This window comes from Eptatretus burgeri, chromosome 7, assembly GCF_056783735.1.
Source record: "Eptatretus burgeri isolate ZD-2024b chromosome 7, Ebu_testis_v1, whole genome shotgun sequence".
NCBI classification, from domain to species: Eukaryota; Metazoa; Chordata; class Myxini; order Myxiniformes; family Myxinidae; genus Eptatretus; species Eptatretus burgeri.
Genome location: NC_140967.1, coordinates 63,591,473 through 63,617,459, shown reverse-complemented (window position 1 = coordinate 63,617,459; position 25,987 = coordinate 63,591,473). Strand labels below are relative to the sequence as shown.

Below are 25,987 nucleotides of genomic sequence, written 5' to 3'. Positions count from 1 at the left end.
GAATCCGAAATGGTAAATAAATAAATAATTGGAGGTGGTGTGTGGATGGTGAAATCATTTTCGGTAAATAAATAAATAATTAAAGGTGGTGTGTGGGTCGTGGAATCATTTTCGGTAAATAAATAAATAATTGGAGGTAGTGTGTGGGTGGGTGGGGAATCGTTTTCGGTACATAAAGAAATAATTGGGGGTGGTGTGTGGGTGGGGAATCGTTTTCAGGAAATAAATAAATAATTGGAGGTGGTGTGTGGGTGGGGAATTGTTTTCGGTAAATAAATAATTGGAGGTTGGGTGTGGGTGGGGAATCGTTTTCGGTAAATAAATAAATAATTGGAGGTGGTGTGTGGGTGGGTGGGGCACCGTTTTCGCTAAATAAAGAAATAATTGGAGGTGGTGTGTGGGTGGGGAATCGTTTTCAGTAAATAAATAAATAATTGGAGGTGGTGTGTGGGTGGGGAATTGTTTTCGGAAAATAAATAAATAATTGGAGGTGGTGTGTGGGTGGGGAATCGTTTTTGGTAAATAAATAAATAATTGGAGGTGGTGTGTGGGTGGGGAATCGTTTTTGGTAAATAAATAAATAATTTGAGGTGGTGTGTGGGTGGGGACTCGTTTTCGGTAAATAAATAAATAATTGGAGGTGGTGTCTAGGTGGGGAAACGTTTTCGGTAAACAAATAAATAATTGGAGGTGGTGTGTGGGTGGGGAATCGTTTTCGGTAAATAAATAATTGGAGGTTGTGTGTGGGTGGGGAATCGTTTTCGGTAAATAAATACATAATTGGAGGTGGTGTGTGGGTGGGGAATCGTTTTTGGTAAATAAATAAATAATTGGAGGTGGTGTGTGGGTGGGGAATCGTTTTTGGTAAATAAATAAATAATTGGAGGTGGTGTCTGGGTCGGGAATTGTTTTCGGTAAACAAATAAATAATTGGAGGTGGTGTGTGGGTGGTGAATCGTTTACGGTAAATAAATAAATCATTGGAGGTGGTGTGTCGGGAGGAGAATCCGAAATGGTAAATAAATAAATAATTGGAGGTGGTGTGTGGGTGGTGGAATCATTTTCGGTAAATAAATAAATAATTAAAGGTGGTGTGTGGATCGTGGAATCGTTTTCGGTAAATAAATAAATAATTGGAGGTGGTGTGTGGGTGGGGAATCGTTTTCGGCAAATAAATACATAATTGGAGGTGGTGTATGAGTCGGGAATTGTTTTCGGTAAACAAATAAATAATTGGAGGTGGTGTGTGGGTGGTGAATCGTTTACGGTAAATAAATAAATCATTGGAGGTGGTGTGTCGGGAGGAGAATCCGAAATGGTAAATAAATAAATAATTAGAGGTGGTGTGTGGGTGGTGGAATCATTTTCGGTAAATAAATAAATAATTGGAGGTGGTGTGTGGGTGGGGAATCGTTTTTCGGTGAATAAATAAATAATTGGAGGTTGTGTGTGGATGGGGAATCGTTTTCGGTAAATAAATAAATTATCGGTTTGCTGGTTTGTGCCGTGGAGCCTCGCATTGCAGACAGACACACACACACACACACACACACACACACACACACACACACACACACACACACACACACACACACACACTTCTCTCAATGCTCGTTTGACCACACCTCCTGAACAACACAATATTTTTCATAAGCCACGCCCACTTTCCTACACCACTGCCACTTTTCATCAACCACGTCCACTTTCCCTAAGCTCCGCCCACTTTCCTAAGCCCCTCATAAAAAACGACTGTAAATAGATACCCGATTTTTGAAGGACTACCATTTGAAAAATAAAACCTCAATCAAAAATTGGATCAAGTAAAATTTTCTAAATATCTCGAAGTGTTTTATTCCGAAGTCTCGTTTCTCTACATTCAAAACTGAAGGACAAGTATTGAAAATACTGTACGCGGTTTTTCGGCCGCTGCACAGAAACGGGTGGTTGCTTGGCAACGAAATTCAAACGCGCACATTCCCACAAATACTGCACATGTTGGCAAAGTTTCATCGAAATCGGTTCGCTGGTTTGTGCTGTGGAGCCTTGCGTTGCATACACACACACACACACACACACACACACACACACACACACACACACACACACACACACACACACACACACACACACACAGACACACACACGGAAAACCCGACAATAAGGGATATCTAGCATATATAGCGAATCCACCAGACAGAGAGACTGTGAGAGGCAGAGAGGAGAGAGACAGAGACAGAGACAGAGACAGAGACAGAGACAGAGACAGAGACAGAGACAGAGACAGAGACAGACAGAGAGAGAGAGACAGACAGAGAGAGAGAGAGAGTCAGACAGAGAGATAGACAGACAGACAGACAGAGAGAGAGAGTCAGACAGAGAGAGACAGAGAGAGACAGACAGAGAGAGAGAGACAGAGAGAGAGAGACAGAGACACAGAGAGAGACAGAGACAGAGAGACAGAGAGACAGAGAGACAGAGAGACAGAGAGACAGAGAGACAGAGACAGAGAGACAGAGAGACAGAGAGACAGAGAGACAGAGAGACAGAGAGACAGAGAGACAGAGAGACAGAGAGACAGAGACACAGAGACACAGAGAGACAGAGAGACAGAGAGACAGAGAGACAGAGAGACAGAGAGACAGAGAGACAGAGAGACACAGAGAGACACAGAGAGACACAGAGAGACACAGAGAGACACAGAGAGACACAGAGAGACACAGAGAGACACAGAGAGACACAGAGAGACACAGAGAGACAGAGAGACAGAGAGACAGAGAGACAGAGAGACAGAGAGACAGAGAGACAGAGAGACAGAGAGACAGAGAGACAGAGAGACAGAGAGACAGAGACACCGAGACACCGAGAGACCGAGAGACCGAGAGACCGAGAGACCGAGAGACCGAGAGACAGAGAGACAGAGAGACAGAGAGACAGAGAGACAGAGAGACAGAGAGACAGAGAGACAGAGAGACAGAGAGACAGAGAGACAGAGAGACAGAGAGACAGAGAGACAGAGAGACCGAGAGACCGAGAGACCGAGAGACCGAGAGACCGAGAGAGAGACAGAGAGAGAGAGAGAGAGAGAGAGAGAGAGAGAGAGAGAGAGAGAGAGAGAGAGAAAGAGAATGAGAGAGAGAGAGAGAGAGAGAGAGTGTTGGAGTATTATGGGTAAGGGGAGGTCAAAATTTGTGATTGGAGGATCAAAATTTCTCCCATTTTGTGGACATAATATTTATATGGATTGAGTTTATTGTTTTCTTTGGTTAAAAGCAAGACCTCATCACGAGTACATTTTGAAATAAACCTGGCCGAATCAATCGATTTTAAAAGCCAAAAATCAAAAGGTTACTTGAATGTGAATGAAGATATCAAGGAATTGCAATTTGATATTAAACCATTTTTTGTTCATTCTTAAAGCAAGTAGAACTTTGCTTTTCTTTGCATTCCTTCAGCGAAAACCCTGTTGTTGATACAGTACCTCCACTGGGACTGTCGTTGGAAAATTGATGTAGCAAATCATGTGGATAAAGAAAGCACCAATGTTCCACAAGCTGTCAAGGAATACAGGATTACTGGGCCACGTCAGGCCTGGGAATCCCTTTCACAACATTGTCAACAATACATGAAACATTAAATAATCGAGTTCAGCACAGAACACTCACTAAACCTATTACTGCAAAGAAAAAAAAAAAGAGAATCAAGTGCTCCATGTGTAAGTTGTAATGAAGGCCCAGAACATGCCTCGGCCGAGACGAGCTCTGACTAAACGTCAAGGAGATAGTGCAACAGATGACAGCTAAATTACATAAACGTTCATGTACACAGCGGTTCAGGGCTGGGCCGGGATCGAACAGCGTGTGCACAAACGCGGAGATGGCTTACGGCTTTATCGAGAGACGCCTCGATGTGCAGCGGTTCATCGGACATCATGAACTGGCGCGTTGCCTCAGCCCTGGGCTGCGGGCCTGGCCGCTCCGGAGCAAATTGCACTTTCCGGATCACGAGCCTCACAGTGTCCCTGCAAACATGACGAGCCATCGCTCCACCACCCACAATGACTGACAAACAGGCTGCATGGCCCAATGTAAAAAAAAACAACACCAACAACAAAAAAAACAACTTGTTGCACTGTATAAGTAAGTCCTCTTCCTGATTCTTTAATCCTGAAAGCATATAGTAATGATTTTGTCATTTCCGGAAAATGCATACATAAATTGTGTGTGTGTGTGTGTGTGTCTGTGTGTCTGTGTGTCTGTGTGTCTGTGTGTCTGTGTGTGTGTGTGTGTGTGTCTGTGTGTCTGTGTGTGTGTGTGTGTGTGTGTGTGTGTGTGTGTGTGTGTGTGTGTGTGTGTGTGTGTGTGTGTGTGTGTGTGTGTGTGTGTGTGTGTGTGTGTGTGTGTGCGCGCTATGTACTGTATCCTTTGATGAAGAGTTTAATTTCTACAGGGAAATACTTAAGGTTGGGGGGGGGGGTGTTTACCATTTAAGATGGGGTTGTGGGGAGGGGTGTTTACCATGTTCCCAGTGACAGGGTAAGTATTTGCAAGTTATGGAGGGGACAAATACACAATGGCCTACTCATGTCGAAATGCAACATGGAATATTTAACACGTGCAAGCACGAGTGGTAGCAGCCACAGTCAGATGAAAACCACCTTTGAAAAGACAAGATATTCTATGAGAACCACCGATTCTGCTAAGAATCAAAGCAAGCCGACAAAATTCAAAGTTGTGTCTACTACTTCTGAGCTTATCCCATCAGAGTCTCAATTTAATGACCAGTAGGTACCATCTGCTTAGCTAAATTTTTAAGCAAAGATACTTTCCTTTTTATCTCACCTTCAACAATGGAAACCTGATCGTGCTCCAAACAGGATGTTGCCTGCCTGTTACCGAGTGACCACTTTAAATCCCATTACTAAGAAAGAAATATATTAGAAGTGGGATTAGTCATTCCTGCTGGCCACAGTCCATATATTGGACAATAATATCATGATTGACGTCAAGAGCCATTTTGGAGATTAAATAGCAGACTTTGAACAAGTAATCAAGCCTGCATCGGAGTTGCGACTCGTCCAGTAATTATTTTCCCTCGGATAATTGTTAAGCCATTTCTCAACAATCTAATGGAGTAGTCTGCTGCTGGACTTGAGCTGGAGCTCTAATTATTTCCATACTCGTGATTCATCAGTTTGACGCATTACATAAGAGCCGAACATTGTGTGCTGGGGAAGTATAAATTTCCCACTTCACCCTTTAACCGTTGGAATTCCATGGCCGACAGAATGCATTTATTTCAAATGGACTTGGCTCCGTGACGCGGAATAATAAAGGTTTCTGATTGAAACTCCATGAAAGCCATTTTGTGCCAATCATCATGAGCATGCTTGCTTTGTGCACCACCTTACACAAAGCTCCAAATACTCACCATTTATCAGATTTCTCCTCTGTCCTATCTCCGCAAAATGCTTTGATTTCATAATCGACCCCACATGCCTGCAGAAAAACGTTGGGTATGGAAGGAAGAAGAAAAAAAAAAAAAGGACAAAAAGAGAACATTGATTTGGGTTGTTGGTCATTGAGAGGGTACGTAAAGATGTAGTGAATGAGCCAAGAGAGGAATTCAGATGAATAGCAAAATGGCAGCTTGATTTTCGGTTCACTATTTAATTTACCCATAAGGAATAAAACAAGCTTTCTTAATCTAGAAATGTATTAAAGTGACCAACGTGCATGCACATAGTGAGCTTATAGGCAACCTTTCCTGTGTCTTCAGGTCCCGGCTGCAACGTAACGGAGCATGGAAGGTTCTGTGGTATCTGCCGAGTCAAGAATACAAGAATACAAAAGTTTTCTTGAAAACACGAGCTTCTGCTAAGATTTACATGAATCTATCCATGAGTCTTGTTTTGAAGTCATTTCATGAGGATAATAAGAAAAAAAAAACGTTAGAAAAATAATCTGACAGATGTTTCCTGCAGATTTCAGACAAAGAGAGATATACCTGGGAAGTTTTACTTGTGAACTAGTTCCTGTGACACAGGATTGGAATGCCAAACAGAAATTATCTGCATCCATATTATTATTCACTCCAGGCACAAACATTTCCATTAAACGTGCTCGATGTGGAGGAAGTAAAAGAAAAAAAAATGCACCGACTTATACTGTAGAGCCTAATCGACAGGGTCATATCTGGAAATGAATCTCCAGCCCAGAAAACAAAAGTCTTGTGCATCCATTGCTGTACTTATTTATCTGAACACAGTCAATCGTCAGCATGTGAGCTTGCCTGGACAGATGGTCACAAAAGAAGAGTAAAACAGCTGATAAGAAGAAAACAAGCAATCAGAGATTGCAAACCCTCACCAGGACTTCTTTTGAGTGGTGTATTTTTTAGAGGCTTTAAGGTAAATCCAATATTACTGCCAAACCATGTGACCAATGACATAATATGTGTGATCCTTTTGTTCCTCATGGACAGGCAGTCATACATGTAAAGTTTCGCCTTGATCTGTTGAGCCACTTCAGAGAAGAAGATTTTTGAAGGTTTCTTTTTTCTTAACAATGACCGCCGAATCACGTGACCGATAACGTCATTAATTTTTTTTCTGTGTACCATTTTATCCCCAGATGACCCTCAAAATTTTCATACTGATTGGATGTGGTATGATGTCATAACGAGGGCACCTATGACGTCATAGAAATCACACTCATTCTGCATGAGGAGTACTTGCCATTTGCCAAGTTTCAATTTTTTCCCTGGTGTGGTTTCAGACAGAGGTCAAAATTTTTTTTGTTTTCCAAAATATGGCTGCAACACCACGTGACCTATGGCATCATTATTATCATTAAAACATTCTACATGAGTAGTCGTATCAATGGTGAAAATTTTGTCTCAATCCAACAAGAGTTTGCGGAGAAAAAACACAAAAGATCTGTGCGGACAAACAAACAAACAGACAGACAGAGAGACAAACAGAAAAACAAACAGAAAAACAAACAAACAGACTTAAATGTAATACCCTCTCCGAATCCTTCAGCGAGGGTGAAAAATAAAACATGTCAGCTTCCTACAGTTTAAATTGTTCAAAGTAAATAGAAGTATGATTGGAATGGGCAGGCAGTCTCTACCACCCCTGTACACAACCCTCAGAATCATTCCCATTCATAGTTCTGCTACAAATAAACACCATCCAAGCACTACCTTCACCCACTTTAGGGTAACATAACAAAACAAAAATGATGAGTAGATCAGTCATTTGCGCTAGGTCATCTTCCCTCTGCTTGGAAATCCACCATCACTGCATTACATTTTTAAAAAATGTTCAAAAACAGATCTCCTCAACTACAGACCAATCAGCTTACTTCAAATAATCAACAAGGTCATGGAATCTATCATTGCAGTCGATATGAAATCCTTCATTTTCTCCAACAACCTTATCTCAGATCACCAATGCGGTTTCAGACCAGGTCACTCTGCTTCGACTCACCCAACAATGGATGTCAGAGATGACATCAGGGCCGTCTCTCTGGACATTTCTCATGCTTTTGATACAGTCTGGCATCATGCCTTACTCTCCAAACTCTCTGCGTATGGAATACAAGGCCAACTCCATACATGGCTTCCTGACTTCCTCTACTCTCATAACTACTGTGTAGCACTCAACGGAATCCTTTCATCTCCTCTCCCTGTCAAGGCTGGAGTGCCCCAGGGCAGTGTTCTGGGCCCAGTTCTATTCCTCATCTTCATCAATGATTTATCTGACTCTCTGGAAAATCCCCTTTATCCATGATAAAGGCTGATAAAAAGCTGATGACTCCACCCTCTGCCATGACATCCCTCATCCTTCTCACAGGAAGACTGCAGCCTCTTTCCTCTCCTCAGACATTGGAAAAAAAAACACAATTTGCTCAAATATTTTGAATATGTCTTTCAATCCTGACAAATCTCACACTCACACCGAAAGGTCTGACTGAAAACCTTCCTGCCTACTTTCTTAACAATCTCCTTGAGGAAGTTCAGTCATTCAAACTCCTGAGTCTCATTATTAACCATAATCTTTCTTGGGCAAACTACATTTCAAAGTTGGTCTCCAAAAAGCCAGCTGCCTTCATCTGTGGCTTGTAGCAAGGCATTAGGTACACATTTAGGACACGGGGGACCAAACCAGAGTTGGTGTCAAAGCCACCCAATGCTCGCCTGTTTACACATTTGTCGTTTTTAAAAGACTCGTCTAATAATTAATATTTTTTATTAAGCATTGCAGTGAAGTGTGATCCAAATAATTTTAAAGAAATATATGTATTTGTATATTGTAATCAGTAACAAGAGCGCAAGTGAGCACAATATATGCCCGAACAAGAAGGTATATACAGAATTGTGCTACTACATGGAAAACAGCATGCTGGTTGCCATGGCAACCACTTTAGATGACCAACCTATGTCGTGACACCGTCTCCACAGTCTGTACCTATGTACCAAATATGAAACGTGAAAGTTGAAAACTTTGGGGGTTAGAGTGTGGACAGGAACGGATGGAAAACAGCATCCTGGTTGCCATGGCAACCACTTTAGATGACCAACGTATGTCGTGACACCGTCTCCACAGTCTGTACCTATGTACCAAATATGAAACGTGAAAGTTGAAAACTTTGGGAGTTCGAGTGCGGACAGGAATGGATGGAAAACAACATCCTGGTTGCCATGGCAACCACTTTAGATGACGAACGTATGTCGCGACACACCGTCTACACAGTCTGGACCTATGTACCAAATATGAAACGTGAAAGTTGAAAACTTTGGGAGTTAGAGTGCGGACAGGAACGGATGGACGGACAGACAGACAGACAGACAGACGGACAGACGGACAGACGGACGGACGACCGGTATCACATAATACGCCCCGATATATATATACATATATATATATATATATATATATATATATATATATATATATATATATATATATATATATATATATATATACATATATATATATATATATACATATATATATATATACATATATATATATATATATATATATATATATATATATATTGGGCGTATAAAAAAATAGTGTGGTAGATAAAAACATTAGAAAGGAAAAAATAACTTGCACCAAAAACTTTAACATTTTCACGCTCACGCTGATGCTGACGCTCGTGCTCACGCTATCGCTATAGCTCTCTGTTCTTCGAACAGGCGAGCTAAAAATGAAAGTCATTGTATGATTAAGCTTTGCATATCATTTGTTAGCCAACATCATGGGGATTCAGGATCTATTTGGGCAGAGTTTAATTCTTCCTCTTTCTATTGTTCTGACAGGGTCAAAGTTGGTTATCAATTATCTGTATCAAGGAACCACTCATATCATTCTAAAATTGGTCTGATGGCTTAGATATGTATTATACACTAATTGGAAACCACATATATGGAGAATATTTGGTTTACCTGATATTTGACCTTGAGCAAAGAGGTCAAGCTCATATGAAATTAACAAATTGATAAAATTGATCAGTGTTCATTCAGGTCATAAATATATATGCACATAAACTTAACCATAGAAATACATGCTGTGATGAACCAAACTAACATCGTAGGATTAAAAGTGCAGATTTCTGGAAAACATTACGTAGTTCCTAACGCCCTTTGATGTTCTGTATACTGAACACAAACTGGCCTTTGGTATTGATTTTTATATCATAGGGCCATCTTGGTAAACTTATTCTATGGTTATAAAATCAAGCTTATAGCTACCAGTAATTTTGTAGCAGCTTGGTAAATGCAATTTGTTACGTACTTCCTAACATAGTTGACCCAATCATGGAAGTGAACCTAAAAACTGGTGTGTAGTAATGATCCATGTTGAAACTTGCCATTTTAAATCATCACTTTATGCAGAAGTAAATTGCTATTTAAGATGTTCTATCAGATGCATTTCAAATTTCTGGAATAAGATTTTGTAAGCTTCACTGTGACTGGGGGAAATTTTGCAAAATCTGAGATTTTACACATTTGAAGGTGCCAAGATATGCATAAGGTCAAAAGAAATGTACTGTTTCGAGGAATTGTTGTATTCTTATGTATAATGTTATATATCAAAAGAAAAATGTATTTTAAACCATTTTGGACAACATATACAATCATACATGTAACCCATTTCTAAAAAATGAGCTATAAAAATGGGAAAAAATAGCCTGTGTTTGGATAAAAAAAAACATGCTTTGTAAGCAACTATATCCATAGGACCCATAGCAAAGTATACATTTTCTGAAAGCACAGACACTTGGGCATGACATAACATTAAGATTGTTTATGTTATTAAAACTGGGTTCAATTTCAAAGCTTTCTCCTCATTTAGGACCACAGTGTACACAATACCATGCTACAAGCCCTGCACCTTGATGGAGTACTGCTCTCCCTTTTGGGATGGCTTCCCTGCCTCACATATTGCTCAGCTTGATGCAGTGGAAACCAAGGCCTTCAAGATTATTGGACTTTCCCACGATGAAGCTGTCTATGGGTCTATCACTTTGCCAATGCAGACAGGTTGGTGGCCTCTCTGTCTTCTACCACCTCGTCTCTGGTCTTGTATCCTCTGCTCTTTTCATGCTTCGTCCCCCCATCCCTCACTCCCCCGGTTTCTGCAAGACTCACATGGTCCACCATCAACCCCCTTCTGGTGAAACTACCTAAATCCAGGATCACTGCTCATACCTACTCATTTGTTCCTCTTTTTCCCACCCGTGGAACCAACTTCCACATCCTCTTCAATCGCCTTCTTCCCTCTAGGTATTCAAGACAGTTGTTCACCACCATCTCAGATCATCCCCAATCCAAAACAATGGTCTTTTCGACACTTGTTAACCACCTCCTCCATACCCCAAATCACTCCTTACAAATTTGCAGTTTTCCCCACTGAGAGTTTCCTTCTGTATCCATCTTGTCCACCCAATTCATCCTCTCTCATTCTCCATTCCTTCCCACACCCAGAGTTTGGTCACCTCCCTCAGTCTTGATATTTGGTGCCGCTGTTGGTGTTTCCTCCGCCTCTCCCCACCCCTTCCCCTCTCTGCCATTCCTTTTGGCCCGTTGCATCCTGATCTGTTCAGTGTACTAATACTAGGTCTTCCACGAGATTCAACTATGCATAAAAAAACACTAATCCACCCCCTGATCCCCCTTCCCATAGTTGATGAAAAGCTAGTTAACAATCTTAAATTCGAAAGATTACCACGATTGGTTCCTTGGATGCATGTAAAATGAGGTACAATTTTCATTTTCTTACCTGGAAGGTGAATGGGAAAGAACCAGGGCCGAGCTTTCGCAAAAGCCTCTCTTGCAGGTGTGATGGTTCCGAGTGGCTGTCGGGTGCATCTAGAGGTGGATAGACCTTGAGGGTTGTGACAAAGAGGTCCTTACGAAAGGTGAGGCCCAGCACATCCAGGTCTTCACGTCCATAACGAAATGCACAAGTAAGTGTCACAAACACTGGGAGAGAAGACACATTGGGAAGCAGTGAGTGGACATATGAATGACACCAATGAAGAGAGTGGGGGATGAATGCATATTAAAGCACAGCAGAATGAAAGAGTCAGATTCAAAACTAAACAACAAGAAAGAAAAGAGTTGCAGATTTTCCAATTATCCCATACTTTTAGGAAAACACTAAATTTGTATTCAATCCCCCACCAATTGCAGCATTGTGAGCTCACTGCAGATTGCATCGTGATTAATTAATTGTACATGTTAGAGAGTTTGCATACATGCATGTTTCATGAAGGGTAATCCATTTCTGGTGGGAAGTAAAAATAAGCCAAAGATTGCTCATAGTGTAACTGCCCCAGAATTTATATCATAAGGGCATAGTGTGACATTTTAATGCAAATGGGAATTGGCATTGCAATGACAAGGCAAGGGAGAAGGTACTTTCAGAGAGCTCTGGGAAGAAGAAGAACAAGAAGAAGAAGAACAACAACAACAAGAACAAGAAGAAAAAGAAGAAGAAGAAGAAGAAGCTCAGGCATATCCTCTGTCACCGCTTTCTATGGGGACTAAAGGCTCCTCGGCAACCTCGCTGGGGTCTGAAGCAGCCATGTTTTTGGCCTGCTAAACCATGCCTTGATTTGGGACAGGCCACAACGATTTTTTATGATAAAGTTTTTTTTCTCACTTTCCTCACTCATATTATTGAATTCCTGTTCATCAAAGCAACAAATCGCTGGGTATATGGCAATGCTTATAAATACCCGGAAACATCAGCATTTGTTGCTTTATTTCATTTCCACACATGCAATTACCACGAGAATCTCTTAAACTAAGGAGAATTCCAAAATTTAAACTCCAGAATCGAACTTGCAAATAGTTCTGACTCCTATAAAAGTGTTAATATTTCCAATTCGGACATATTTGACATTTCGGGCGTCTCTGGCAGGTGTATGTTTAATATGACGGTTCGGTGATTGCTAATCACGTGCCAAGGGAGCCGTTTCCTATCAACCATTTCAATTGAGGGCTAAAGCCACATGGAGAGCACTCTACAATAGTCACACTGTCAATGAATACTGTATGTTTATCGATCCTCTCCTCTCCCTCAGTCCTCTCTCCTGTCCCCACCCTCAGTCCTCTCATGTCCCATCCCTCAGTCCTCCCTTCTCCTGTCCCCTCCCTCAGTCCTCTCCTCTCCTGTCCCCTCCCTCAGTCCTCTCCTCTCCTTTCCCCTCCCTCAGTCTTTTCCTCTCCTGCCCTCCCTCCTTCCCACCTCTCCCTCCGACCTCTCCTCTCCCCTCCCATCCCTCCATCCTCTTCTCTCCTCTCCCATCCCTCTATCCTCTTTTCTCCTCTCCCATCCCTCCATCCTCTTCTCTCCTCTCCCCTCCCTTCTCTGCTCCCCTCCCTCTGTCCTCTCCTCTCCCCTCCCTTCCCTCTGTCCTCTCCTTTTCTCTCCTCTCCTCTCCTCTACCCTCCCCTCCCTCCATCCTCTCCTCTGCCCTCCCCTCCCCTCCCTCCTCTCCTCTCCTCTCCTCTCCCCTCCCTCCCTCCTCTCCTCTTCCCTCCCCTCCCTCCCCTCGCCTCCCCTCCCTCCCTCCCCTCGCCTCCCCTCCCTACTCTCCTCTTGCCTCCCCTCACCTCTCCTCTTGCCTCCCCTCACCTCCCTCCTCTCCGTCCTCTCCTCTGCCCCTCCCTCCTCTCCGTCCTCTCCTCTGCCCCCCTCCCTCCGTCCTCTCCTCTCTCCACCCCTCGCTCCGTCCTCTCCTCTGCTCTCCTCTCCAATCCCTCCATCCGTTCCTCTGCTCTCCTCTCCAATCCCTCTGTCCTCTCCCTTCCTCTCCTCTCCAATCCCTCCGTCCTCTACCTTCCTCTCCTCTCCAATCCCTCCGTCCTCTCCTCTCCTCTCCTCCCTCCATCCTCTGCTCTCCCTTCTATACGTCCTCTCTTCTCCTCTCACCTCCCTTCCTCCCTTCTCCTCTCCTCTCTCTTCCCATCTCCCTCCCCCCCCCAATCCATAATATCCCCGTTAATGAAGCCATGGGTTGTATTTTCTCATAAAAATATAATAGCGTTGAATATAGTTGAATTTGTGTGTTTTCGACATGTGTTCATCATATATACACTACCGGTCAAAAGTTTTAGAACACCCCCATTTTTCAGTTTTTACTGAAATTTAAGCAGCTCAAGTACAGTGAATAACCGGAAATGGTACAAAGCTAAGCGGTAAACTGCCAGAGGTTAAAAGAAAGTTTAGCTTATCAAGAACTGAAAAATAATGTGAATTCCACAGTTGTTAAAAAAGGCCCTTTTCAGGGAACAATAATGGGTTAGCAACTGCAGCTGTTCTGCAGCAATGGAGGTAAATTAAGCCTTGAAAGTTGATGCAAACAATTCCTGCAGGTGTCCCAACTTTTGTTGATTAGTTACAAACCCTCTGTCTGTATAAAAACAGTGTTGGAAGAGACTGTGTTGCTGCACCCTCTGAATAATTATTTGGACAATATTGCACTGCAGGAAGTAGTATATTGTGATCATAATGGCAGGAAAAAGACAATTAACAAAGGAAGACAGACAGACCACTATAACCCTTAAAAGTGTAAGTCTTTCCTTTGGATAAATTGCAAAGTAAGCCGAGGTGTCAGCGAGTAGAGTTTCCTACACCATCAAAAGGCACTTGGAAACTGGAGGAAACTCTGACAGGAAGAGGTCTGGCAGACCTAAAGCCACAACACAATCAGAAGACAAGTTTCTGAGAGTCAACAGTTTGCGTGATCGGCGGCTCACAGGACAGCAGCTTCAAGCACAGCTTAACACTGGTCGAAGTAAGGAAGTCTCAGTTTCAACTGTGAAGAGAAGACTTCGAGCTGAAGGTTTGACAGGTCGCGTAGCAGTAAGAAAGACATTACTAAGATGGCAAAATAAGAAAAAGACGCTTGCCTGGGCCATGAAACACCACCAGTGGACAACTGAAATCTGGAAGAAGGTCTTCTGGACTGATGAAACAAAATTTGAAATCTTCGGTTCATCACGCAGGGTTTTTGTACGCCGTCAATAGGCGAAAGGATGGTTCCTCAGTGTGACACCAACTGTCAAACATGGAGGAGGAAGCATGATGATCTGGGGCACTTTTGCTGGATCCAGAGTCGGTGACTTGCACAGAGTGACTGGCACCCTGAACCAAAAGGGCTACCACAGCATTTCGCAGCGCCATGCAATACCCTCTGGTTTACGCCTAGTTGGTCAGGGGTTCATCCTACAGCAAGATAATGACCCAAAACATACCTCCAGGCTATGTCAGAACTACTTTAGAAGAAAAGAACAAGATGGTAGGCTTCAAATCATGGAATGGCTAGCACAGTCTCCAGACTTAAACCCCATCGAGCTGGCTTGGGATGAACTGGACATAGGGGTGAAAAGCAAAGCAATCTACAACTGCAACACATTTGTAGGAACTTCTGCAACAGTGTTGGGAAGAACTTTCTGAACAATATTTGATTTCCATTGCAGAAAAAAAATACCACGAATATGTTTGGCTGTTATATCTGCATAAGGTGGCTACTTTGATGAGTCAAAAATTTAGATTAAATTTTGTTCAACAAAATGATTCCATGATTTCTTTTTCATCTGCAATTGTTTATTTGTTCTATGCTTAAATTTCAGAGTACATTGAAACATTAAACTGCTTAAATTTCAGTAAAAACTGGAAAAATGGGGTGTTCTAAAACTTTTGACCAGTAATGTATGTTTGTATTAAATGTATACTTGTGTTCACCATGAATTAAGATACAAGATACATGCTCAAATATCATCAAACATCGTTTGTTTTGCCCACTGCGGCAGCCATTTTGGATTTATGTGAATCACTAAGTTATCATTTTCGAAGGATGGTGTTTCAAAAATAATATAGCCTTTTAAAACTCTCAAAAATGTTACATAATTTTGAGATATAGAATAAATGGAATTTTAAGATTTGACCTTTCACCTTGACCTGACCTTGAGCTTTAAAATCAGGCAGCGTCTCTCAAAAGTTTTGTATGGTCCTAAAGTATAACTATGCCAAATTTGATGCTTTGTGCCATCGTATCACGATCATTCATGGAAGCCACTCCACTACTCACAAAGCAAAAAGCTTCCTCTCCTCTCCATAAAAATTCATAAAGTAATTGGTCATGTCCTTACGTAGAACGTACGTGTCTGCATTTTGTTCTGCCCTTTTCTCTGCAACCGTTTTTCAGATTGACATGAAATTTTCACCATAGATTGAAACTTGGCTCCTGTCCTATGGGGAATAAGTGTGATTTTTTTTTATAATGTCATAGGTGCCTTTGTTATGATGTCATAATTGCAAATGTGGAATGCTACATACAATCAGTATAAAAAATTTTGAAGGTCATCTAGGAATAAATTGGTCAACAGAAAAAATTGATGCCGTCATCAGTCACGTGGTTTGGCTGCCATATATATTAAACCTTCAAAACACAATAAGTTAGTTTTGGGGAAGTTGTCACAAGAGGACCGAGTAAAACTGAAAGCGACGGCCCAGACAGCATTTGCTCCAGTGCCACAACAGCATTGTTTCCATGGAGACCATTATCGTGTTAAGCGGTGCCGAGCACTCCGTTCCGTTGGAGTGCTTGATTGAGCACTTTGAATAAAGCAATCCGTTTGGCAAGCAATAAACAAGCCGCCTGGAACACACCATTGGTGAGCTAAAATGAAAGCCTTTTTTTTTTTTTTAGCAAAAGTTCATGAAAACACAAGATTAATTAAGTAGCGTAAAATTAAAGGACAGTAGTTTTCATTTTAATTTTCAATTCTGTTAACACTTTTTGGTTGTTTTTTTAAAACTGCATTCCAATGCATGTGTGACTGCTTCGAGTGTTACTAACTTAAAGAATGTACTATTTTCATTGCATGAAATTGGAGATGAATGATGATTGATAGTGATGTAGAAAAGGTAAAGGAGAGGATCACAGGGTGGAAATTCACGAGTAACAAGGCTGTTTTAGTTTTAAAACACAATTGCACCTTGTTTTGAAGATAACAGCTTGGGATCAATAAGAACCACTCCATCTGCAAATATATAAATTTTCAGTTTTCTTTGCTAAACAACAACAAGTCCTCAGGACAAGTCATTCTAAAGGTCAGAAATATAACAGGACCACAATAAATATGCCATTGATATCAAATTGCTTGATATACTTCAATGAGAAATACTAAATCACAAATATTTTGCTTCTCGAAACATCGTGTTCAAAATTCAGTAACCTATTGTGCTTGTGTACTACTATATTGTGACACAGAGTTAACAATTAATCAATCAATCAAAACAACATTTATTTCCTTCAATAAAAGCAATAAGTATGAAGAAGACATTCAAGGAACTGAAGGAGGCGGAATCCAAAAAGGCAAGCTTGTAGCGGGAAAGCCCTCACACATACAGATTAAATTCGGAAAAAACAAGCTATGAAATAATATCAAACTACATGTTTGATCATGTGTAATTATATCAAATGTATAAATAAACCATGGTATAAATGAAGTGGAAAAAAAATCATGAACAAACAATTCCACAGGATGAAAGAGTCGATCAGTAGATCAATAAGTCAATGGAAAGCACCAGTGTGAAAATTCAACAGACAAATATTCATGAGATTTCTTAAATAACCTATGTACAATATTGTGAGAGAAAATATTGCTTAAGTTCGAATGAGAAATTATTCAAAGACGGATATATTTTTTTCATACTATCTGGCAATTCATTTCATAATTTGTGGCCAGAGAAATGAATATTGTGTTGAACAGTAAGGGTTCTGTGTTTTGGAAAATGAATATCAGTGGTGAATCTGGTATGATATTTGTGAATTTCATAAATAATTTCAAAAAGATCACAAAATTTAGAAGGAAATCGTCTATTAATGCATTTATACATGAAAATACTTTGCTGATGCGATGTGATATCGCACAATTACAAAAGATTTAAATGATGAAATCATTTGTCCAAGTTCTTGGAGGTTCTCGAGATATGATTCGAATCATTTTTTTCTGAAATATTACCAAGCTGTTTCCCAATTTACCAATAATACCAATTTATTTAGATGTGATTGAAATGTATTTCCCCAGCATAAATTACAGTATGACAGATATGGAAGTACAAGTGAACAATAAAGCAATCTAAGTGCTGTATTTTGGAGCAAATAATTTAATCTATAGATTATTCCAATATTTTTTGTGACTTTGTTTGCTATTTCCTGACTGATATTTCCAAGAAAGCTTGGAATCAATATATACCCCAATAAACTTGGTCTCTTAAACTCTCAAAATGATTCAGAATTGATGCTGACATTTTCAGGAATCAAATCAGTAAATTTTACGTTTTTACTCAAGACAATATAATTATATTTATTTGATTTAACAGACAACCTAATAGCTTTAAACCGATCACATACTTTTAAGAGATTTAACAACATTAAATAAAGAATCAAATATTTTCATCACAATACAAAATATTCGTGTCGTCGGCATATAAAAGAAGAGAAAGCAATTAAGTAGATTTATGAATGTCGTTAACATACAAATTAACAATAATATACCATGGAAAAACCTTGGAGAACACAAAAGGTCACTCGCTTAAACTCTGACAAAGAGGATTTATAGCTAGTACATTGAGAACAATTGCAAAGGAAGCTAGAAAAACAGTCATGTGCAACACCCCTGATTCATATTAGTGCAACTTGGATAACAATATTTGATGATAAATAGTGTCAAAAGCTTTAGATAAGTCAACAAAAACACCTGTCATGAGAATTCTTTTCAAATGCATCAATTATTCTATTGGTCAGATCAATTAATGCCAAAGATGTTGAGTGACCTTTGTAGAATCCATACTATGACTGGGAAATAACATCATGTTTGTCAAGGAATTTGAACAACCGTGTATAAGCAATTCTCTCCAGTATTTAGGAAAAGATTGGAATAACTGATATGGGCCTGTAATTTGTCAGTTCTCCTTTGTCCCCAATTTTGAAAACTGGTGTGACCTTCACGAGTTTCAATTTGTAAGTGAAAATGCCTTTGTTTGAAGATAAATTGAAAATATGACAAAATGGCTTACTAAACCTTCAAAACACATTGAATAACTGATTGAATTACTTTTGTACAATAACTGATTGAATTACTTTTGGACTCGATTCATTCAAAAATATTAAGGCCCCTGGTTTGGATGAGCTAACAATATCACAGACTTCCACTTCAGTTGTGAGGTAAAAATATATAGAGAATTCAAGTAAGGGTCCTTCAAATAACTGAAAATCAACTTGACTTGGTGGAATTGAACTATCTAGTGAAGGACCCATTGCAGTGAAAAACGCATTAAATGCACCAGCAAATTTTTCAGTATTTTTAGTCTTTTCTCCATTACTATTCATTATGATATTCAAATCTTAATGTTTCTTTTGGTTAATTAATGAATTGATTATAGACCAGGTTCCTTTAATATTTGAACAAGTCTGAAGACGACGATGGTTCACGAGCGGTATTTGACGATGTAGATTGCTTCAGAAGTCAAGGATGCGACATTGTGATAATGTTTGACCAAGTTATAAAAATGTTCAACATGATGTGGTACGAGTGACAGGTTATTAGCTGCAAAATGTCGAAAACCCGGTTTCGTTCAACAACTTTAAAATTTTGACCTTTGCATAACCTTTAAAGGTCCCAAAACAATGTTGTGGACATTAAAATAAGGAAACAGGATACGTGCTATAGCTTAATGGAGTTAGTTCGTCGAAAAAGGTCGAAAACTCGGTTTGATTCCCACAAATTTGAAAATTTGACCTTTGTGAACTTTAAAGGTCAAAGGTCAAGGATTATGACCTTTGGTGCAAAACTTCCTCTGGAACATTCCAGGAACAATATAATATCATATAGGCTATATGGCATTTCACACTCCTCAGATTATCCATACTTTGATGAAAGCGTAAAAACAAACTTGAAGGGGGCTCCACGGGCAAGGTGTTTGAGATAGAGAAAAATGGTTTCAAGACTTTAGGTGGGGAATGACCTCAAGATTATGCAAAAAATATTGTCATCCTAGCTCTCAAAGTTTGGGCGGTCGTCTGATTTTTGTGTCAAAATTCGAAATTTTATAAGTTCATGACCTTGTGACCTTGACCTTAGGACTAAAATGAAAAATCGAGCTCTGTGGGGCTATGCAGGTTGCCATTGGACTAACCAAATACCGAAACCCCTGCCAGATTCGACAACCCCCTCGGAGAAGAAATTTTTTTTATGTCAAAATTGCAATTTTCTAAGTTTGTGACCTTGTGGCCTTGACCTTGGGATGAAAATGAAAAATCGAGCTCTCTGGGGCTATGCAGGTGCCATTGGGCTAACCAAATACCGAAACCCCTGTCAGATTCGACAAAACCCTGAGGAGAAGATGTAAATTGAAATCGGCTACCCCCTAAAAACACGTTTTTTTGGGCGTGGCTCCGCCCGTAATAGGCGCACCATGCCCATTTTCAGGAAAACACAACTAGATCATGATATAAACCTCTCACCAAAATTTCATCAGGATCGGATCAACACCCACGGAGCTATGCTCGGGACAGACAGACAGATAGACAGACAGACAGACAGACGGACATACAGACAGACAACAATAACGAATATAGTGGTCACTTATATTTTTCGTGAAAATATTTTTTCATGAACCAATTATACTGGGGAAACTTCTCCTTGTAGTAATTTTGTTTTACTCACCTAATCAACGAATTAAGCTTATTTTGAAATTGTTTGAATTTAGATTCGTTATCAATTGAAGGTTTATGAAGAATTTTTTTTATACAACCTCATCTTGTATTTAAATTGATTTTAACAACTTGTCAGTCATCCAGGGTTTATTTTTACAGCTTTGTTTTTAGAATTACAAATTGGGAAACATTCATCATACAAGTCTCATAATCTTAATTCAAATGTATTATAAGCTTCATTAGGGTCCTCAAGTGACAAAATATCCCCCCAATTTGTTTAGTATAACTCCTTAAGTTGATCAGAATTTGTAGAATTAATGAGTTTATATGAAGTGAAAGTACAAGTGTTCGCATCTTTAAATTAACTGGAGTAAAGTGCAACAGAGTACCAGGTGTACTGGGGTGTGTTTGTTGCATGGAGCAATAGCTCATACTGTAATTTAAGCATATATAGCTCAATAAGATGTTGTCCATTATCATTCACACGACAAACTCCATGCCAATCCAGTACATCTGGTGAGGGTACGGCGACTGCCCTACTCTGGCACTGAATTCCCCTAAGACGACAACCCTCTAACTGGACTTGATGAAAGAGTGCTTGATAAAAGGCATCCTTGGTCTCCTTAGGGTGAGCTATGGTAGGAGCATACACACTCAGCAGGTTTAAGTAGCTGAGATTTATTGACAGGCACATCCTCATGAGCCTTTCTTATCATGATATGGGAGGTTCACAGGAATTTTTCAGTGGGTTCTTCACAGCAAAATTGACAGCGTGTTCACACTGTTCAGCCTCTGGTTTTCCACTCTCAAAAAAAAGGTGTAATTTATTTCGTACAGAGATCCACTGCCTGCCAGTCTCATCTCATCGACTGCAAAAAATATCTATGCCCAGTCAAACTCGTTTCCTGTCGATGATAGCAGATTTTCTCGGGAAATCCAAAAATTGTAGGTCGGTATCTATAAAGTCCAGGAGTCAGGGTCCGAATAATACTCGAAGCAAGAGATAGATTAACAATAGGAAAATGTCTCAGTTGGACCAAAGTCTTTTTTTCACCCCCTTTTCTCGGGTCCTCCCCATGTGCCTGAAAGCAGTCAATCGCTAAGTAGGACTGCTCGGTTACCCAGGTTGCTGCTGAACTATCGATTTTGCTCTGTACTGATGAGAGTGACCATCCAAGCACGAGATCTCAGCAGATGTGCCAAAGAAAAAAAATAAAGAGAGTGGAGGGTTGCCTTAGGCCTATATGTCCCTCTCTGCCCATTATCCAGAGTCTCAGAGATATACGACACCACTATGACCCGATCCTCCTTTCACCTGAAACTTCACCCTAACAGCTGTGGTGCATCTAACATTCTTGTCCTGTTTTTCCTTCACCCATCTGCGTCTGGCGAACACTCTTAAATGAGCTCCTTCTTCCACTCTTCCATGAGCATCGATACCTGTATTTAAAAGAAAAATGTGCATCCTTTTACAAGAAATGGACAAGATTATTCTAACAGGGTGTGGTAAAATTGTGCAATTTTATAAGAATCATTATCGTTGGTGCACTTTGCCCTCACTGAGATTATGACTGTTGACACATGACTGTATGGAGCCCATTGAACTTGAATGTAGACAAAAATATTTTCCTAACAGCTTCTTTCATCTCAAGTTGTATGCAAAGTTCATTCAAGCACATATATTTTGGGACATTAATGACAATGGCTCTCTCTATTATAATTAAAACATCAGTTTTGTTCGAACAGTGTTATTTTCACACAGATAATTAAAAACTGCAGTGCAGTACATTAATGTATTGTCATAGCCTTTGAAAGGAAATATAAGGAAACAGGCAAAGAGGGGACTATTTGGACAATCAACTTTGTGTTGTATCTTAATCAATCGACTTATTTTCCATGCACAAACCCATTACTACCATAAACGTAATCAAACTTAATATCCATATGTCTTTACATATCCAGTGGCTATTTGAAACCAAAAAAATTGAATTTTTTTTTTTACCTATTTGAAAAAATATTGCCGGAATCAGACAGCAAACCAGGTCCACAAATAATAGCTTAACCCCCGTCACTGTTCCAGCTCCTTATACTGGCCCATCCCTAAGCATCCTTGTTGAGATTACTCCCACTGCTGTATCTGCTATGGTCATAAAGATAAAATCTTCTTGTAGCTCACTCGATCCTATTCCAACATCTCTACTGAAATCATGTTTATCTGCCATTTCCCCAATTATCATCAATATAATGAACAAATCACTTAGAACTGGTGTCATGCCATCCTCCCTCAAACTTGCAGCAATTACTCCCCTTCTTAAAAAAAACATAATCTTGACCATGAGGTGCTCTCCAAATACAGGCCCATCTCTAATCTACATTTTTTTTTAATCTAAATTGTTAGAAAAGGTGGTAGCCTCTCAGTTGCAGTCTCATCTGGATTACCACCAGCTTTATGAGGTATTTCAGTCTGGTTTTAGACCTGCACACAGTCGAGAAACTGCCCTAGTTAAGGTGGTTCATGACCTTCTCATGGTTGCAGATTGTTGTTCCCCTAGCCTCCTCATTTTGCTCGATCTGAATGCGGCTTTTGACACTGTGAATCATAAAATCCTACTGTAGTGCATTCATGTACTGTAGGGATCTTTGGTACAGCATTACAGTGGGGTATTTTTTCTGACATTTCCCTCAGAAATGAATATCACCCTGGGTAAATCTTGATCTAATATCTGTCCTGTTACATTTGGTGTTCCACAGGGGTTAGTTTTGGGACCCATTTTATTAAAAACTAGCAAATACCACCCGTCGCTTCGCTGATGGTAATACTAAAAGGGGAGGGAGAAAAAGAGGGGGGAAGAGGGAAAGAGGGGTGGGTGAGAGAGAACTGGGAGAGTGAAGAGGTGGAGGGGAAAGGAGAGAGGAGGGAGAGGGAATAAGGAGGGTGGGGAAAGGGAAGACAGTGTGAGGTGAGAGGAAGGGAAGGAGAACGTGCGGATGAGCGTTAATTACGATTCATACCGTCTCATAAAAAAGATTCTGCATAGAATAACAGTGAAGATGGAAACAAAATAATGTCTGAAATCCATTTTCTACCAGTCATACTATAAACATGGTCCGGAGACAAACTCCCGTCCAAAGACAAATTCCCAGCCAGACATAAATACCGCCAGGACGTGTCCAGAGCCAAGCTGTCCGGAGATGAGCACCGCCGGGACACGTCCGGAGAAGAGCACCGCCTGGAGACAGACACCGCCGGAGACAGACACCGACCGCCCGGAGATAGACACCGCCCGGAGACAAATTTTTCAGGAATCGGTAGGTTGGATTCAGTGCGATTACCAACGACAGTACTTACTGTGTGCAACCCAGAAACCTTGGATATCTTCCACAGAAAAATAACATTGCATTCAAAAAGACATTTCAGGGATATGTTCGCAAATATTATTCTTTACAAACAGCTGCATGTGATGATTGGGGAAAAATTTGGCTCAGTAATTTAGAAAACATGTTAATACGGAAAACGGCTCAGAAATCGGGCAATATTTCACAACAACCCGCTCAGGGTGACGGAGCACGGACCACTCGCTCAGGGTAACGGAGCATGAACCACTCGCTCAGGGTGACGGAGCACGAACCACTCGCTCAGGATGACGGAGCACGGACCACTCACTCAGGGTGACTGAGCAGGAACCACTCGCTCAGGGTGACGGAGCACGAACCACTCGCTCAGGGTGACGGAGCACAAACCATTCGCTCAGGGTGACGGAGCACGAACCACACTCTCAGGGTGAAGGAGTACGAACCACTAGCTCAGGGTGACGGAACATGAAAAACTCGCTCAGGGTGATGGAGTATGAACTACTCGCTCAGGGTGAAGGAGCACGAACCACTCGCTCAGGGTGACGGAGCACGAAGCACTCGCTCAGGGTGACGGAGCACGAACCACTCTCTCAGGGTGACGGAACACAAAAAACTCGCTCAGGGTGACGGAGTATGAACTACTCGCTCAGGGTGACGGAGCACGAACCACTCACTCAGGGTGACTGAGCACGAACCACTCACTCAGGGTGACGGAACACGAAAAACTCTCTCAGGGTGACGGAGTACGAACCACTCTCTCAGGGTGACGGAGCACGAACCACTCGCTCAGGGTGACGGAGTACGAACCACTAGCTCAGGGTGACGGAACATGAAAAACTCGCTCAGGGTGACGGAGTATGAACTACTCACTCAGGATGATGGAGCACGAACCACTCACTCAGGGTGACGGAGCACGAGCCACTCGCTCAGGGTGACAGAGCACGAACCACTCTCTCAGGGTGACGGAACACGAAAAACTCTCTCAGGGTGACGGAGTACGAACCACTCTCTCAGGGTGACGGAGCACAAACCACTCGCTCAGGGTGACGGAGTACGAACCACTAGCTCAGGGTGACGGAACACGAAAAACTCGCTCAGGGTGGCGGAGCATGAACCACTCTCTCAGGGTGACGGAACACGAAAAACTCGCTCAGGGTGACGGAGTATGAACTACTCGCTCAGGGTGACGGAGCACGAACCACTCGCTCAGGGTGAAGGAGTACGAACCACTAGCTCAGGGTGACGGAACACGAAAAACTCTCTCAGGGTGACGGAGTACGAACTACTCTCTCAGGGTGACGGAGCACGAACCACTCGCTCAGGGTGACGGAGTACGAACCACTAGCTCAGGGTGACGGAACACGAAAAACTCACTCAGGGTGACGGAGTATGAACTACTCGCGCAGGGTGACAGAGCATGAACCACTCGCTCAGGGTGATGGAGCACGAACCTCTCGCTCAGAGTGACGGAGCACGAACCACTCGCTCAGGGTGACGGAGCACGAACCACTCGCTCAGAGTGACGGAGCACGAACCACTCGCTCAGGGTGACGGAGCACGAACCACTCGCTCAGGGTGACGGAGCACGAACCACTCTCTCAGGGTGACGGAACACAAAAAACTCGCTCAGGGTGACGGAGCATGAACCACTCGCTCAGGGTGACGGAGCACAAACCTCTCGCTCAGAGTGACGGAGCACGAACCACTCGCTCAGGGTGACGGAGCACGAACCACTCGCTCAGAGTGACGGAGCACGAACCACTCGCTCAGGGTGACTGAGCATGAACCACTCGCTCAGGGTGACGGAGTACGAACCACTAGCTCAGGGTGACGGACCACGAAAAACTCGCTCAGGGTGACGGAGTATGAACTACTCGCTCAGGGTGACGGAGCACGAACCACTCGCTCGGGGTGGCGGAGCATGAACCACTCTCTCAGGGTGACGGAACACGAAAAACTCGCTCAGGGTGACGGAGTATGAACTACTCGCTCAGGGTGACGGAGCACGAACCACTCTCTCAGGGTGAAGCAGTACGAACCACTAGCTCAGGGTGACGGAACACGAAAAACTCTCTCAGGGTGACGGAGTACGAACCACTAGCTCAGGGTGACGGAACACGAAAAACTCGCTCAGGGTGACGGAGTATGAACTACTCGCGCAGGGTGACGGAGCACGAACCACTCGCTCAGGGTGACGGAGCACGAACCTCTCGCTCAGAGTGACGGAGCACGAACCACTCGCTCAGGGTGACGGAGCACGAACCATTCGCTCAGGGTGACGGAGCACGAACCACTCGCTCAGAGTGACGGAGCACGAACCACTCGCTCAGAGTGACGGAGCACGAACCACTCGCTCAGGGTGACTGAGCATGAACCACTCGCTC

The 25,987-nt window shown here is 41.9% G+C and overlaps 1 protein-coding gene across 8 annotated transcripts in view; it reads right to left on the bottom strand.

Moving 5' to 3' along the window:
- LOC147023412 (beta-arrestin-1-like) overlaps window positions 1-25,987 on the bottom strand; it is a 214,246-nt gene that overhangs the window by 32,126 nt on the left and 156,133 nt on the right. For 6 of the 8 annotated variants that reach the window (XM_085888800.1, XM_085888798.1, XM_085888796.1 and 3 more), the window contains 5 exons: window positions 16,525-16,569; window positions 11,294-11,496; window positions 5,759-5,818; window positions 5,428-5,495; window positions 3,883-4,018 (listed from right to left, as the gene is read on the bottom strand). In XM_085888800.1, the coding sequence (XP_085744926.1) occupies window positions 3,883-4,018; window positions 5,428-5,495; window positions 5,759-5,818; window positions 11,294-11,496; window positions 16,525-16,569 (512 nt within the window). The remainder of the gene's footprint in view (window positions 1-3,882; window positions 4,019-5,427; window positions 5,496-5,758; window positions 5,819-11,293; window positions 11,497-16,524; window positions 16,570-25,987) is intronic. The other 2 variants (XM_085888801.1, XM_085888802.1) reach the window with 1 other exon arrangement.